The sequence below is a fragment of the Emericellopsis atlantica genome (genome assembly GCF_019669845.1).
Source record: "Emericellopsis atlantica unplaced genomic scaffold F5Z01scaffold_28, whole genome shotgun sequence".
NCBI lineage: Eukaryota > Fungi > Ascomycota > Sordariomycetes > Hypocreales > Bionectriaceae > Emericellopsis > Emericellopsis atlantica.
Window position 1 is genome coordinate 82,746 of NW_025764730.1, and position 16,850 is coordinate 99,595.

At 56.3% G+C, this 16,850-nt stretch overlaps 6 protein-coding genes across 6 annotated transcripts; 4 read left to right on the forward strand and 2 right to left on the reverse strand.

Annotated features, from left to right (window-relative positions):
* Positions 1–577: 577 nt before the first annotated feature.
* Positions 578–1,446, forward strand: F5Z01DRAFT_663741 (AN1-type zinc finger protein). Its single transcript, XM_046264044.1, has 2 exons — positions 578–954; positions 1,014–1,446. The coding sequence occupies exons 1-2, from the start codon at positions 811–813 to the stop codon at positions 1,086–1,088; spliced, it is 219 nt and encodes a 72-aa protein (XP_046115182.1). The 5' UTR covers positions 578–810; the 3' UTR covers positions 1,089–1,446.
* A 732-nt stretch (positions 1,447–2,178) lies between these two features.
* Positions 2,179–3,458, reverse strand: F5Z01DRAFT_627889 (putative DNA repair protein NTG1; the record flags this gene model as incomplete). Its single annotated transcript, XM_046261564.1, has 2 exons — positions 2,179–2,713; positions 2,764–3,458. The coding sequence occupies 2 exons, from the start codon at positions 3,456–3,458 to the stop codon at positions 2,179–2,181; spliced, it is 1,230 nt and encodes a 409-aa protein (XP_046115183.1).
* A 680-nt stretch (positions 3,459–4,138) lies between these two features.
* F5Z01DRAFT_677010 (formaldehyde dehydrogenase, glutathione dependent) lies at positions 4,139–5,516 on the reverse strand (the record flags this gene model as incomplete). Its single annotated transcript, XM_046265318.1, has 4 exons — positions 4,139–4,997; positions 5,060–5,195; positions 5,250–5,379; positions 5,496–5,516. 4 exons carry the CDS (start codon positions 5,514–5,516, stop codon positions 4,139–4,141), a joined length of 1,146 nt encoding a protein of 381 aa, XP_046115184.1.
* Positions 5,517–6,751: 1,235 nt separating this feature from the next.
* Positions 6,752–10,141, forward strand: F5Z01DRAFT_627728 (uncharacterized protein; the record flags this gene model as incomplete). The annotated part of the gene is made up of 2 exons (XM_046261556.1): positions 6,752–9,193; positions 9,242–10,141. The coding sequence occupies 2 exons, from the start codon at positions 6,752–6,754 to the stop codon at positions 10,139–10,141; spliced, it is 3,342 nt and encodes a 1,113-aa protein (XP_046115185.1).
* A 481-nt stretch (positions 10,142–10,622) lies between these two features.
* F5Z01DRAFT_663745 (uncharacterized protein) lies at positions 10,623–13,514 on the forward strand (the record flags this gene model as incomplete). Its single annotated transcript, XM_046264045.1, has 1 exon — positions 10,623–13,514. A coding segment is annotated over one exon (2,431 nt), but the record flags the coding sequence as incomplete, so codon positions are not given.
* F5Z01DRAFT_663746 (aconitase family-domain-containing protein) lies at positions 13,515–16,151 on the forward strand. The gene is made up of 2 exons (XM_046264046.1): positions 13,515–13,594; positions 13,643–16,151. Exons 1-2 carry the CDS (start codon positions 13,550–13,552, stop codon positions 16,031–16,033), a joined length of 2,436 nt encoding a protein of 811 aa, XP_046115187.1. The 5' UTR covers positions 13,515–13,549; the 3' UTR covers positions 16,034–16,151.
* Positions 16,152–16,850: the final 699 nt, after the last annotated feature.

Consider the following 16,850-nt stretch of genomic DNA (forward strand, 5'->3'; position numbering starts at 1 on the left):
ACACATCGTGTTGAACGATAAGGGCCAGCAGTTCAGGGTCCAACCTCATCTGCAGATTCGCGGCGAGTCCATGACCCAGGTCCCAGATCCACCCGCGCCACCGCTTTCGGAGCACCTCGGCTGATGACGCCTCGTCTCGGTATACACGTAGTGACTCTGGACAGCAAACAGCAAGCAGCAATCAAAGTCGAGGGAAGGAGATGTGAAAACTGTGCGCGGCTGCCGTGGATTCCCAATCAAGATCGACAAAGAATGCATATGCACATGTTGGAATCATCAAGTGTCCGTCTGTGTCTCTTCGTGGTTCCACACGCTTCCTGGAGGCAAGGTGCCGGCCAGGCCCACCAAGGCCCCAGCCGCCATCGTCACGTTCGTGCTTGGCCATCTGGAGCCGGCCGGCCTGCTGGCGACTAATCACCACCTTGTGGAAGGCTTGGAGCCGGCCGCGGAGCTGGTTGGGGGGTGGATGTATGGTGCCTGAATCAGCAAGCGTCGACGCATCAGTCATCCGTCCCCCATCCGGCGGCTCGCTTCACGCATTCATAAAGGCGCCCACCCCCGGTCGGTCACTGGGATAGCTGACGCATGTTGCTTGCAGCCTTGATCCTGACTCCCTCAACCATCCTCGACTGTCTCTCCTGAACTTGATCCTCTATTCTTCCTCCTGGATATCCCGACCTCAACTTGCTTGCTCTCGCCTCTTGACGCCTTGACGGTCTCATCACCACATCACACTGCGCCTATCGGTCCCCCCACGGCTCCTACTACCGACACCTACCGCCACCTCCTTCAACCAACCGCTCCACCACCATGGCCGGCAAGCGTCTCAGGTGCAACGCAAAGGAGTGCCGTGAGCCTGCCCAGCGGATTGTCGGCGACTGCGGCTTCTGCAACGGGCATTTCTGTGGCAAGCACCGCCTCTTGGAAGACCACAAGTGCAGCGGCCTCGAAGACGTACGTACCCTTTGTTCTCTCTGCCTCCTGATAAGCGTCATGACACTAACAATCCGCAGTGCAAGAAGCAGTCCCACGAGCGAAACGCCGCCCAACTCGAGTCCGAGCGCACCCAGGTCATCCGCGGCGTGTGAAGAGGCAGTCTTGCATCACCACCACACACATGCAAGCACGGCTGTGCTACTACAGACGCAAGTGGTCCGGCCCAGGTCGATCATTCTAGACTGTTCACGGTCCTATTCAATTTCGGCGCGACAAGCGAGTTAATCAGAAGGCCTTTCTATTTCGGCAGGCCACGGACATTCATCATCATTATCATCACAAGGCATATGGAGCCGGAACGGCGCAATCGGCGGCGTGAGCAGGACGTTGTATCATAGGATCGTTCGGTTGCTTATTTCTCTACGGATACCGGGCGTTTCGGAGGCGCGCGGTTGGTAGCATATCTATTGTTCTATATCGCATTTACATGACCATCTCATCGTTACACAATGCTTGTTGAGTTCCCATTGGCGCCGCCCCCGTCAATGTTGGGGATTGATTGTGCGAGGGCGGGAGAAGCGGTGACGGCGGGCGGATGCATGGGTTCGAGGCGCCTCGCCACAAGGGCCTGGCAGGCAGCGTCTGGTGGCAGCGACCAGACTGGACTTTGCGCATGACGTGAGTCGCGGGCCCACCCTCCTGTCGTCGTGGTGAGCGCGGAATCTCGACTGCAGTCCAAAAGACCGATGCCTTGGCCTAATTATTGATTAGTGGATTGTCCAAGGAACTCCAGACTCGACCCTCAGCTAGCCACGTTCGCTACCGACTGCCAATGGCGCTTGCTGCCAGCAAGCATCCCGTCCCCCCAATCCGTGGATGCCGTCGTCGGATCATCGAGATACCGACCACCGTCACCATCACGGATTGGCGGTGCGTGCAGCCATCTGTCTCGACAGTTCGTTAGGTACGGCTGCATTCCACATGCCAGCAAACTATTATGCTGCATGCACGACGTGGCCCCTTTGGTCGACCATGGTTGTCTCGTGAATGCGCATTGTCCTCACTTTACTCTTCATGGACAGACTCCCCCGGCGGTGTGTTGTGGAGCGACGCACTGCATGCAGTGCGCATGATAGTGGAGCTCTCTCCGGACCCTTGATTGACGCTGCCTTGTCGTTGTTGGTCTCGTGAGCAGACGTTGCTCGAGTCGCGATAGCGACAATCCCCCTCCCGCAGGGATCGTCAACTCGCCTCCGGCGCCTCCTCCAGTTTGATCTTGACATCCTCATTGACGACCTCTTCCTTGACGGCGATTTCCTCCTTCAATCGGGTTTCCACCTTGACGGTGTCTCCCTCCCACTTCAATCGCTCCTCCTTGACCCTCCGGCCCTCCATCACCTTCTTGCGCTCGGCGGCCTTGCACAGACCTCGAAGCCCGAGATCGCATTCGCCGCATTTACGACCTTGCGGGAGACAGATTGTCTGGCCCAGGCCCACGAGCATGTGATTGATGTCGCGCCATTTGTCCTTGGGCAACCACGACTCCAGGCTGGCGCGCGTCGCCTCTGGGTTGTTCGTCTTGTTCCACCCCCACAGATTTGTGATGCGATGGACGTGGACATCGACGCCAATGCCCTCGGTGCGATCCCACGCCGCGGAGAGACAGAGATAGCCCATTTTCGGACCCACGCCGGGCAGAGAGACCAAGCCTTCGATCGTGTCGGGGATATCGCCATTGAATCTGTCGCGTAGAATCTCGGCCGTCTGCTTGATGTACCTGCCACCGTGTTAGGCTGTTGCGGGTGATACTAGCACTCAGAATCTTACTTTGTCTTGTTGTTATGAAACCCCACCGCCCATATCATTTTGTTCAGCACATCCGGTTCCACGGCCAGTACATTCTCCAAGTTGAGTCCAAAGGGCTCTCCCTCCTTCCAGGGCGGCAGTTCCGTCTTGAGTCGCGCCATCGCCACGGCATTGACCGTGTCCTTTGTCTGGCTCGACAGCATGAGCGCAATGAGCGTGTGAAATCTCTGGTCGCGCGGCGAGGCACTGGTGTCGGTCAGTCGTTCGCAGCCCATTGTGTCGACGGCGGCATTGGCAGCTGCACCGCCCGGCGCGCGCATCGCACGCACTGTCTCGAACATCTCCTCCCAGTCTGACGGCGGAGACACCGTCGTCTCGCCATTGGGAGCTGTGGTCTTCCTCGCAGGCTTCCGGGCCCGCTTGACTGGCGACTTGGTCTCTTCTTCCTCCTTCACGTCTTCAATGTTCGCCTTGACACTCGTGGAGCTTGGTGATGTCTTGACGGTGCTCGTCTCTGTCACCCGACGTCGTTTACGCGCGGGCGTGGCAACCGCATCTTCAATATCGGGCGTCGCATTGTCGTCCGTCGTGGTCGAGGGTGTTGCGTACGCGAATCGGGCTAGGGAAGAGCGCGTCGTACGCCGCGGCGGTGAAAAGGATCCGGTTGCTCTGCCAAAGAGCTTGCTAGCGTCCCTGGACGCTCTGGAAGTGCGCATCGTCCGGGCGAAATCTGTTGATAAAGCGCCTGAGGTAGCAAGCGTCGAATGCCCTTTGCAGATGAAGGAGTCTGACAATCAAGGCCCGATGATGCCAAGCCTGGGGGCATACAGGGTCCCTGCATGAGCTCGAATCCTCTGGTGAACCGGTGTCGGCGTTGTCCCCATTGGCTGGTGACCAGGTCTTGACTCTTGAATCTAGCTTTGACAGGCATACCCTACACCACTGCGTCGAGGTGGAATTGCTCTGGAAAGATCGAGTTGAAGATCTTGTCAGCTGTGTAGGACAAATGCAAACGCTTTCCTACACTAAAGCTTCAATAGTCTTGGCTTGCAAACTCTGTGTTGGGCAGGAGATGGTAGTGTTCTTCAAAAGAGGTCTTCCTGTACAACACAGTCTTCCATCTTAACCAACACGTCGCGTGGCCACCCACCACAAAAGACCAGTACATCAATGACATCCCCGCGTACATTTGGAACTTGGAGTCACGAGGCCGATCAATACATCACGTTTACATCACTGCACTTACAAGTGGTGGATCGCAAGCGTAACAGGCCATCAAGGTACTTCGTGTCATGCATATAGTTCGATGTACATCCCTAAACCTCAATCTGCGTAAGGAACCTTTTACTGTCCCCCAAACTCCTCAAACCAACCATCCACGACTGTCTACTACATTCTACAGGGTGCGCATGTCCACCACGGCGCGGATGCAGTCGCCGTCCTTCATCGTCTCGAACGCATTGTTCATGCCACCGAGCGTCTTGCGGTGGGTGATGAACTCGTCCACCTTGAGCGCGCCCTTTTGGTAGTCGGCGACTAGGTCGCGCATCTGCGAGCGACCCTTGATGCCGCCAAAGGCGCAGCCCTTCCAGACGCGGCCCGTGACGAGCTGGAATGGCCTCGTCGAGATCTCCTGGCCGGCCGCCGCGACGCCGATGATGATGCTCTGGCCCCAGCCCTTGTGGCACGCCTCGAGGGCGGCGCGCATGACGTTAACGTTGCCCGTGCAGTCGAAGGTGTAGTCGCAGCCACCGTCGGTCATCTCGATGAGCTTCTCCTGAATGGACTGCCCCTTGAGGTCGTTGGGGTTGACAAAGTCGGTGGCGCCAAACTTCTTGGACCACTCCTCCTTGGACGGGTTCACGTCCACCACAATGATGCGCCCGGCCTTGTTGATCAGCGCGCCCTGGATGACCGACAGACCGACGCAGCCAGCACCGAAGATGGCAATGTTGGAGCCCTCCTCGACGTTGGCCGTCACACGGGCCGCACCGTATCCGGTGGTGATGCCACAGCCCAGCAGGCATGTGCGGTCCATGGGGGCATCCTCTTGCACGGCAACAACCGAGATGTCGGCGACGACGGTGTACTGGGAAAAGGTGGATGTGCCCATAAAGTGCAGCAGGTCCTTGCCCTTGCACTTGAAGCGCGACGTCCCGTCAGGCATCACTCCCTTGCCCTGGGTGGCGCGGATCTTGCCGCAAAGGTTGGTCTTGCCAGACTTGCAGAACTTGCACTCCATGCACTCGGGGGTGCTATATCCATCCCTGGTCAGCGAACTAAACTCGCATCAATATGGCTACAATGGGGTTCATACTAGAGCGCAACAACATGGTCGCCGGGCTTGACGTTGGTGACACCCTCGCCGACCGACTCGACGATACCGGCACCCTCGTGACCGAGCACGATGGGGAAGGCACCCTCGGGATCCTTGCCGGACAGTGTGTAGGCATCTGTCACGTCTCAGTATTCAAGAGTCTCGATCGATCTTCGGACGCGGACCGTACCCGTGTGGCAGACGCCAGTGTAGTGAATCTGGATTCGCACCTCGTGCGCCTTGGGGGGCGCGACCTCAATGTCCTCGATGGTGAGGTCCTTGCCAGCCTCCCAGGCCACGGCGGCCTTGCAGGTGATAGTCTGGTTCTCAGCGTCAGCTCATGTCATGATCGGGTTTCCAACCGCGTGAGGGGCAGCGTCGATGGCAGCGCAGCACAGCAGTGACGTGCACCATTGACTGATTGCGAGCGACTGACCTTTCCAGCAGTTTCAGACATGATGCTCGTGTGAATGTGTGAGAGTGAGAAGTTTGAACAAAGTTCTGGTCAGAGCACGGAGCTGGAATCAGCGGCTGATAGCTGCAGAGAGAACGATCGTAATGACTTTGGCGTGACGACACTGTCTCCGCTAGACTGACTTGACCCCGATCCCCGAACGACTCCGAGAGGAGTTTTGGAAGCTACCCCGCCGCGGGAGGGGCAGCAAGCTCGACGTCCAAGGCGCGCCACGGTGTAACAATTAACAGGCAAGGAGACGAATACCGTTGCGCCGTCCCCACAGCTGCAGGCTAGCTATGATCTGTAACTTTTATTCTTTCCGGAAAAAGTCATGAGAGCCGCGAGGGCCAATCACAGCATGCATCGTCTCCAAATCTTAGTTTGTGACCGTCGGTGTCGGCGCCCGTTGTCCGTCCTAGGGACTCTTATCCGCGGATGACCATAAGTCATTGGTCAATTAGCTTGGGTTGTTACGATACGGCCTGGAGCTGTTCACGGCCAGTGACTCAAATGATACTGCGGATGCCGAATTATGGGCGAAGTCATGTTTCCAGTGCCACGAGAGGAATACGCTTGGGAGGCACAACGTCAAAATGAGAGCTGAAGTACTACGCTTCCTGGTTGCCGTTGAGGTTTCACAACGGCCTCCAAATATAGCTTACCAACGGATACTATGAGTATGCCTTGCAGATGGACAGAATTCCCATCTTCTCCAATGGCCGTCTACGACCATTTGATCGCAAGTTGGAGCACAGTGACGGGCGTAGCCACCCCTTGTCCTTTGGACAGTTAGATATATCGTGCTGTCAGGAAATTGGCAATGACTGGCTAATAGTCCTTGAGCTCGTTCGAACTTGACGATTGTTTATCACATTTCTCTACATTTCTCCAATTGTCGGGACGAAGAGATGAGCGCGACGGATGTTCCTATCACAGCCGGCTGATCCTCGGGTGAGGCTAGGTGTTGCGTCGCGACGGCGGCTGCCCAGCTTCAGAATTTCCAGAGCGCGTTCAGCTCGATCTTTGTTTGAGGTGACAATCAATGCGAGCACGCCGTTACGACCACCGCATCCATCACAAAGCATCAATCAAAACGTACGCGCCTGAATAACGAGATTGAATTTGACGACCTTGCGCATCCCATTCATCAATTGCGACAGACGTAGAGGCGGCTGCAGTGCAGCCGGCGGCAACCGACTCTACACCACAGCACCACCACATTGTCACATCCCATCATGGCGTCCCGGTTCATTGTCCCCGACTCGAGCCCGCCGAGCAGCCCGGCGCCTTCAACGCCTGCAAAGACCCCAAAGATCCGTGGTGGCTCCGTCTTTGGTCACCCATCCACAACGCCTGCTGGCCCACCACCGCCATCCTCCGCAGGCTCATTCACGCCCGCCGGCGCGCCCTCAGATTCGTATCTTGGTAGTTCCATTATGCGCGGGGTGACGAGCTCGAAGCCGGTCAACTTTGGCGACAGCGCAATGTCCCAGCCTGGTCCCGCTCCAGGAAGGAAGCTCTTTGGCACACAGAATAATAGATCCAACGCGCCGCTGGGTCGATCGATACGAAATCCGCAGAGGCAGCCATCCGGGTTGAGTAGGCAGTTCAGCCTTGGCGACGTCGAACCACAAGACGACAACGAGGAAGCTGTGGAGGAGGATGCAGAGGGCGAGGAGGATATTGACTACGATGATGAGCCGCGTGGCCTGTTCAGATCAACGCTTGGGCAGAGCAAGGGCGGCGCGTTTGGACATTCAGTCGATGACGAACTCGACCAGCTTATCGAGCAGGACTTGGGGTTTGATCATGAAGAAGAAGAAGAGGACGATGGCGACTCAGACCACGACGAGGTCCCCCGTACTGCCGAATTCGACATGGAGGAGGATGCGGAAGGCAGCGAGGACGACATCTTCATGAACTTGCGACACGACGACAGGAAATATGGACAGGCTGCCATAGGCGAAGCCGACGAGGACCTCATGATGCTCAATACGCCCGCAGCGACCAAGACGATGCGAAAGGAAGCACAGGATCTCCTGCGCCGTTCGTCCATGCGCCGTGGCAGCGGCGCGGGTCGTGCATTCGAGTATGGCTCCATAGCCAAGGACTTTTATGCGCACGCAGAGGTTGCGCCGCTTAGCGAACCCAATGAGCTGATTCTGAAGACCGAGGATCTTGTCTGCCGACTCTACGACGAGGGCATTGGTGCGGATGACGACGCTGAGAAGCTGGACAACTCGCTTGCCAACATCAGCTATCGCCTGGTCAAGCTTTGGAGCGACCATGTCAATACACTCGAGAAGCCTCAGGAGGAGTTGGCTGGTGTGGGCCCAGGATCTGGCGCTCAGCCGTTTGAGAAAGCACAGTACGTGGCACAACTGCTGCTTCGACTGCACCACACGAGGTTCATGGATGATTCGGACGAAGAGAAGATCCAGCCACTTCCTGGCGTGCTACTCCACTGGCTACACGACTGCAGCTACGACCCGCACCAGCAGCAAGTGGACGTAGTGATGCGTCACAAGCCCAGCCCGGCTAGCCATAGCGTATATTGGCAAACGGTACAGAACAGCCTGTTGCGCGGTGACGTACAGGCTGCCCTTGGGCTGTTGAGAAACGCTGGCTGGGAGCAAGTCCGCAACATCAGGAGGGAGCGCGTCTACACGGGGCAAGCGCTAGAGCACGTGAAGGCTTTTACACAGAAGACCTGCGAGCTCTTGGAGCAGTGCCCCTCGGAAAACAACGACTGGGACATTTTCAACAGCCGATGGACTCTTTTCAGGATCCAGACCCGGGGCGCACTCGACAAGATGACTCTCTTTGCTGAGGGACAAGACCAGACTTTCGCAGATCATGAAGGCTACAACCGAGAAAGTCTATCCACGATGGCGCGGAAGGCAACGAGCAAGCTGCCTTGGGACATTTACGAGAATCTACAGATTATCCACAGCATCCTGCTTGGCGATGCTGAGGCGATTCTGGGAACAGCCGAGGATTGGTGCGAAGCGACTGTCGGCATGGTCTGCTGGTGGGATCAAGGAAATCAGCGCCCTAGGAGTTTGCGCCTCACGCAGTCCCAGAGCCTGCAGACCACATCCAAGCTGGGCAACAGCGATGAGTACTTTGAGCGTCTGGCAGATTCATTCCATACCGTACTGCAGTCGGATCTGATTCCCAACGCGATGAACCCAGTGGAGGTTGCCGTCGCATCGGTCTTTGAGAACAATATCAACGCGGCCATTGGAATTCTGCGCACATGGTCACTACCCCTGGCGTGCGCTGTTGCCGAGGTTGCCGCCCTGGGCGGCTGGCTACCACCTGTCGAGTCTACGAGGCCGTTGGCCTTTGATGCGCTGGATATGGAGGACTTGGCGCTGCTCAACATCTCCCAACCAGGTCCTGAGGAGATGCTGGGGATGAAGGATGATACGCTGGAGAAGTACGCACGAGATCTGGCAGGCATTGAGCAGCTCTCGCCGCGCCGAGAGGGATGGGAGATGGCTATTCAAGTCCTTGGCCGGATGGACGTCCCTGAGAAGTCGGAGCAAATCGTCGGGGAGCTACTGAAAGACATTCTGGAGACACTGGACGAGCACTCTGGGCCCACGGTGGACAAAATGTGGGGGATTTTGAATGACCTTGGCATGATCAATTACGCCGAGGAGACGGCAGAGGTAAGCAGCCCGCTGGCTGACGAGACGAGACAATGCTGACATGTGTAGACCTTTGCGGACACACTGTCTACCCAGTCACACCGTTACGGCGAAGCTCTGTGGTACTACGCGCTTTCCCACCGAACCGACAAAGTACGGGAAGTGCTTAACCTTCTCATGTCTTATTCACTGGTTCAATCGACGGCATACCCCGCGACCAAAGATCTCGACAAGGAACTCCGGAATCTACTAGAAAATCGTACACAAACCCTGGAGCAGCGTGCCAAACAGGACCTGGAGGCCGCTCAGCTCCTCGGACGCATGCTCAGTGGGTATGCCACGCTGCGCAAATTCTACGAGTTGCGGGACCAGCAAAAGTCCGGCAATTTGCCAACGAACAAACTTGTCTCGATCAAGCGGCAAGCTGCATCGGCCTTGGTGGCTGTCGTTTCTAGCGCGGACGACAACATCCGAGGCGGTCTGTACGATGAATCGAGGGACGCGGTCGTCAGCGAGGACTTTCTGCTGGCGCTGCTAGGCGAGGCAACCGTGTTTGTCAATCAGCGACCAACAATCATCACTCTGGAGCAGATGGACATTTTACTCAAGGCTATTGAGGATATTCAGACCGTCGGGTCGAGGATCTACGATACTTGCGACGAATTCTTCAACCTCGTGCTTTCATCAGCGCAAGGCCTCAAGGGGTCCACGCCCGCTGATCTACTCAAGTCTACGAGCTCGCTCAGCGGCGGCAGCTATGTCATGACCGGTAGCTCCGTGCTCGCAAATCATATGCACAAGTCTGTCTCCTCGTCGGGCGGCAAGATCCAAAGGGGCTGGGATTGGAGAAAGAGCTTTAGCGCGACGACCAAGGCGGAAGATGTGCTTCGTGGTTTGAGGTTGGGCTTGGCCAAAGATTTGGCGACACTCTGGCTCGACGATGCGGACGGCGTAACAAGGGCTTTCTAGGCTAGATATCAGGAGGTTCATGGGATCATTTGTGGATAGCATTGTAGAGTAACGATGTCGCGAAATAAAGGGCTACTTATTCTCAGGTGATGGGTTCATCACTATCATGTCCAAACATTGAGCGATCGCAATGTCCGCAAGTTTCAACTCAACTCTTGGATCTCAGCCAGGCCTCAATGAACAGTCAAAGCCTGACCTTTGAGTGACTTGTCCTTCACCTGAAGTATGAGGCAGCGCATTCAACCTTTAGGTGAGCTCCCGTCTGAATGATGGACTTGTGTCACATGAGACTGCTTTGTTCAGAGGCAGCCAAGTGGGCGTTTTCTGGCCTGTAAACATGTCGACTGATAAAAACTCCAATCTTCGCACTCTTTCCGGACAAAACTTTTCTTCATCAGCACTTTTCTGTCGTCGTCGTCGTCGTCGTCGTCCTCTACTTTGGCGCCAGTTACCGCTGATTGTTACGACATCAAATCGCCAGCATGGACTGCCTCGCCGCCAAGCTTGTGGAGGACCTGCAGCCCATGGCGGACTGGCTAACACTGAGCTACAAGCAACAGGGGGGCGAGTTTGATCAGGCCTGGAGAGCCTTCAATGCGGATGAGCGACTGCAAATCTACGAGATGAGTATCGAGGCCTGCGAAAACGAATTGCCTGGACCATACAAATTTCTTTGGAGACATGCACCTCTATGGCCGGATATTGGTCTGGAAGCAATTGTGCGAGGCACTCCGGAAACCCTCATCAACATATTCAGGCATCGAGCCTCGACGACGCCGGAGCAGCAGCTCCTAGAACGCTCTGCCACTGGCGCCAATAGTGATCTCGAGCTGGTCCAGGAGCTCCCTGAAATTGAAGGCATAGAATCTAGCATTCAAGTCGTGTCAGGGATAGTCAGCGATCCTCTCGAAGCTGCGCCTGGTCTATGCCCTGGCAATATCCGCACGGCGTGCCACGGCATGTTCGCAAACGCCAACCCCAAATCCACAATCGTGGCCAAAACCGTGGTCTATATGAGGCAAGCGGTCTTGTTTACATGGCTGTATGTCATTTGGAGGCGAGTCCTTCCTGACCGCGAGCTCCAGCCGTCTGAGCCACCGGATCTGCCCCTTGTGCTTCGTCCAATCGTAGAAGACCCCTCGGAAGGGCTCCTCGTGGATCTGAACGAGTCTTTTGAGGATTTCAAAGCATCCTTGAAAAGCGTGAAACGGGACTCGACTCAACTGAAAAGTCTCGTTGACATGGCGGCTGAACAGGCGAGCTATAACAGGCAACATTGCTATTTCTTGCGGTGCAACCCCAAGGCTTTGTGCGCGATTGCAGGCTTCTATACGAAAAGCAAAGCCGGCGTTGTATCCGGAAAGGAAGTCTCTTCCCATGGGAGTAATCTGCACAACGACTGCAGTGTTGGCGTCTTGGAAGCTCTGCAGCGTGCTGCTAAGGTCGATGCCGCTTGGACATACATTGTGAACCTCCTCAGCGATCTGCGCAGAGACATGCCGACAACGTATCGGACCCAGCTGCTTCAGGAGCTGGCAAATATGTGCGACCTTACTTTCCGAGCAGACAAGGCGCTGGTCACCCGCCTCTTCCAGACAGGCCTCGGCAGGGCCTGGTTCGAGCGCGTCTCCGATGTACCCGACAAATTGGGCAACTACCGACACCGAATGGTCGGGGACCCCAGGGCAGAGCTTAGTCCCAATGACCCGAGACTATGGCTTCTGAACGCCTGCGAAACGGGAGCAGACGCATACCACGTCGCGTACTGGATGCGAAAATTCGTCGCACCATCTGTAGATGGCATGCCAACAAAGAATTCAACGCTGAGCGACCTGCCATCACCGCTGCGCGCACTGGTTCAGCATCTCTACGTCAGCGCCAGGCTTGAGGTATCACTGCGCGCCTACATCCCTATGCCCTCGCCTTCCCGCAAAAAGGGACTTCTGTTCCTTTCGCGATTTTATGAGCTGGAAACCGAGTTTGTGGCTCTCGAGGCCAAGGCCAGCAAGATGGCGTTTGCGAAGCCCTCATACCGACTCAATAAGCCAGAAGTTGCGAAGCAAGCCATCAATACGATTGAGGGCCTGTACGCGGACAAGTACGGGACGTCTTTGGACGATGTGTACTTTGATCTGGTCGAGGATTGCTTGTCCGCGCTGGCTACAGTGCATTGGGAGGCTGTGGAGGGTAGCAAGCCGGCTGCTCCCAAGAAAACGGACATCCAAGTCCAGGGCGAGGGAGAGATACTCAGCCAGAAAGCGCCACCAGAAGATGAGCACTGTCCGCAGGAGCTGCACCACGAAGCAGAGTCCGAATGCCCAGCCAAACACATGAACAACCCTCTTCAAAGCGAACAGCCCACACGCATGCCCAGCAAGACAGCCGCGCAGCCTATCCCACCTACCGGGCCCGAATTGCAAAAGGGACCGTTCATTCCATGGCCTGGTATAGATGAGCCGACACGAGCGTTTGATACTTCACCGCGACGAGAGAAGACGAAGACTCGACCTGCGCAGTCGACTTTGTCCACCCCCAACAGCGCTGAGACCAGGCCTTCGAAGCGTGAACTCGATGATGCGAGCGGCACCAAACCAGAGTCAACGCCTTGTATCAAGATCAGCGTCAGCGCAACAACCGCTAAAACGTTCACAGACATCTTCTGCAAGGCTGTGCATCGGCCTTCGGTGAGCTGGTCAGCATTTGAAGCTGCTATGACGGAACTAGGGTTCTCCGTCATACCGAACGGCGGCTCGATCTTGGCTTTCATCCCGCCCGAGAGCATGGGCCCTGTTCGAGCACTCATCGCCCACAGGCCACACAAGGCACACATGGAGGGACGCAAGACCCTGCATATCGCAAAGGATTTGCGCAGACGCTATGGGTGGACAGAAGAGACATTTGACGTGAAGTAAAGTGTCAAGTAGAGGGATGTGCTCTGATGGGACTTGTTGAGCATTGAATTTGTGCGAGGAGTAAACTGGGCCAATTCATTCCCAGCAGTGAGTCGTGACGGTGTGGCAATTCAGGGGCTCCGAATCAAAACATGCGAGTCGCCAGAGGCTCTGGACAGAGTCCAGACAGATTGTCTCCGCTGTCCAGTCGGCAACCACACACTATCTAATCTTAATCTTCAATTGTAGGGTCTTCAGATATGAATTAGGACTTTAATTAATTTCGAGAGTACTTGCGAACTACTTATGAGCTTGTTATTCCGCGCACCTTTTCCATTGACCTCGGTCATAGTGATACAGCCGAGCATCGGAAAGACGCCCCATATATCCCGACCACCCGACCAATCGCGACGCCAGGATTACGAGGCTGATCCCGACCACCAAAAGCCAAAAAATCCCACCAAGTCCAATCTTCCCCAGAAACTCCACGAGTGTTTGCGATCGTTGAGACGGCAAAATGGCGTCCATTCATCTTACCGGCCGCGCTGGCGGTGCCATGGCAGTATGTGTGCTCAAAAATCTCTTCAAAAGTCGGGACTGACTGCCCTAGCAAGCCTTGCGCAACCGCGCCGGCCTCGGAGCAGCGCGTCAATCTGCTCTCACAACGTCCAACTCGAGCCGACGACACCTGTCCTCCGCCCACTCCCTACCGCCGACATACGAGAAGCTCTTCAACAAGTATACGGAAGTCCGACGTGTCTTGGGCAAGCAGCGCTTAACGCTGGCCGAGAAGATCCTCTACAGCCACCTGCACAATGTAGAGGAGTCACTCCTGAACAACACGAACAATGGGCGCGACATCCGTGGCAAGGCTAATCTGCGTCTCAACCCCGACCGCGTCAACATGCAAGACGCCTCGGCGCAGATGGCTCTTCTACAGTTCATGTCCTGTAACCTCGAACGACCGGCTATCCCTGCCAGCATCCACTGCGACCACTTGATTGTCGGATCCAAGGGCGCCGAGGACGATCTCGAGGCTGGCATTCAGACGAACAAGGAGGTCTTCGACTTCCTCGAATCGGCAGCGCGCAAATATGGCATGGACTTCTGGCCTCCTGGCGCTGGCATCATTCACCAGACCGTCTTGGAAAACTACGCCTTGCCTGGTCTGATGATGCTTGGTACCGATAGTCACAGCCCGAACGCTGGAGGGTTGACCACAATTACGATTGGTGTTGGCGGTGCTGATGCGGTTGAGGCCCTCGTTGGCGCCCCTTGGGAGCTGAAGGCACCCAAGGTCCTCGGCGTGGAGCTAATTGGCAAGCTCGACCCCTGGGTCGCCCCCAAGGACGTGATCCTGCGTCTTGCTGGCGAGCTAACCGTCCGTGGTGGTACTGGCTCCATCATCGAGTACTTTGGTCCTGGTGTCGACACGCTCAGCCTCACAGGAATGGCTACTGCGTGCAACATGGGCGCCGAGGTCGGTGCCACAACGTCCATCTTCCCCTACACCGAGGCCTCTGCACGCTACCTGCGCGCCACGAGCCGGGGACAGGCTGCGCAAAACGTCGAGACCCTTCAGAACTTCCCGGGCGCCGGCGCCGACAAGGACGCCTACTTCCAATTCAAGGCTGACGAGGGTGCCGAGTACGACCGTGTCATCAAGATCGACCTCTCCCAGCTGGAGCCCCACATCAATGGCCCTTTCACCCCGGATCTGGCCACTCCTCTGTCCAAGTTCAAAGCCACCGTCAAGGAGCAGAAGTGGCCCGAGTCTCTTTCTGCTGGCCTCATTGGCAGCTGCACCAACAGCTCCTACGAAGACATGACCCGTGTCGAGAGTCTCTTGAAGCAGGCTGCTAACGCTGGCCTCAAGCCTGCCTCTGACTTCTACGTGACCCCTGGTAGCGAACAGATCCGTGCAACTCTCGAGCGCGACGGTACCCTGCAGACCATTGAGGGTGCTGGCGGCATCCTCCTATCCAACGCATGCGGTCCTTGCATCGGACAGTGGCAGCGCCATGACGGTGTCGAGAAGGGCACCTCCAACGCCATTCTCACTTCCTACAACCGCAATTTCCGCGGCCGTAACGACGGCAACCCCGAGACCATGAACTTCCTCGCCTCGCCCGAGATCGTCACCGCCATGGCCTTTGCTGGTTCGACAACCTTCAACCCTATGACTGATGCTCTCAAGACGCCCGACGGCAAGGACTTCAAGTTCAGCCCGCCTCACGGTCTCGAGGGTCCTCAGACACCTTTCGAGTCCGGCAACCCATCTCTAGGCGTCTTGTCCCAGCCTGCCGATCCCTCCGCTGAGATTGCCATCTCACCCACCTCCGACCGCCTCGCCTTCCTCGAACCCTTTCCTCCTTTCCCTCAGTCTGATCTTTCCGGCCTTCGCGTGCTCGTCAAGATCACGGGCAAGTGCACCACCGACACAATCTCGGCAGCCGGCCCCTGGCTCAAGTACAAGGGTCATCTGCCCAACATCAGCACAAACACCCTCAACACCGCCATCAACGCCGAGACGGGTGAGGTCAATGTCGCCTACGACCTCGATGGCAGCAAGCACACCATCCCCGAACTCGGACAGCGATGGAAGGATGCCGGTAGGGAGTGGCTCGTGGTCGCAGAGCACAACTATGGCGAGGGCTCTGCCCGTGAGCACGCTGCTCTGCAGCCGCGCTACCTCGGTGCCCGCATCGTGCTCGTCAAGAGCTTCGCCCGTATCCACGAGACGAACCTCAAGAAGCAGGGCGTCGTGCCACTGACCTTTGAGAATGAGGCCGACTACGACCTCATCTCGGCTGGCGACGAGGTGTCCACCGTTGGCCTCTACGAAATGCTCCAGAACGGCGGAAAGGGCAGCGTGCAGATCAAGGTCAAGAGGGGGAATGGCGAGGAGAAGCTCATCCCCACCAAGCATGCCATCACCGAGGACCAGGCTGGCTTCATTCTCGCTGGCAGCGCGTTGAACTTGTTGTCCAAGGGTATTTAGGTCATGTTACATGGGAACTGCGCGAAGTGGCGTTTTTGGATAGGTCATTTGGTGGCAAAAAGCATTATCTGTTACATGTAGCTAGAGTTTAGATTTCAATGAGATAATACCCACTACCAAGAGCGCATGTTATATTACGGATTGCACACTCGATGCTCGTTGCATTAAAGGCCAGCAACTGGGTGCCATCTGCCGCGATCATTAATTGATATGTACGTACAGATCCATTCGGACACTTGGGCAGAGTGAATGCATTCTAACAGAGTCAAAGTTAGCCTTGTGCCACCAAAGCATGTACAAGTGAAATATGCCATGTGGTGCCCATTGTTCAGATCTTTTCAGTTTCTTGAGAATCGACTTCACTCGCGGAACAAACAGCGGTTACCATGCTCTCTCTCGCCCTGGCTCCGCCAAAGCCTAAACACAAAATGTGCAGGCTGTAGATCGCGGCCTTTGGTCTGGATCCGTGGAGGCAACCGTAGAAGCAAACTCCATTGTGCGATCGTGCTGATATGATCGGTGATCATTCGCCCAGACCTCATGGGGGTGCATGGAGGTCTGGGCTCGCTAGATGCCGGAAAGCGAGGACAATCATGAAGAAGAGGACTGTCTCGCTTTGCGCGGATGAGGAGAGAAGAAGATGGTACCCAGAAGGTTCCGATGCGTCAGACCTTTTACCATATTCATCATTGGGCGTGTAGGTGGTTTGTGGAAAAGAAAAGAGATGAGGCTTACAGATTGAGTGCAGAATTGGTTATCTCTGTCTCGTCCAACTGCTTCGTGCGCGCTGGTCTGAGGAATCTGAGATGCCGTGTCG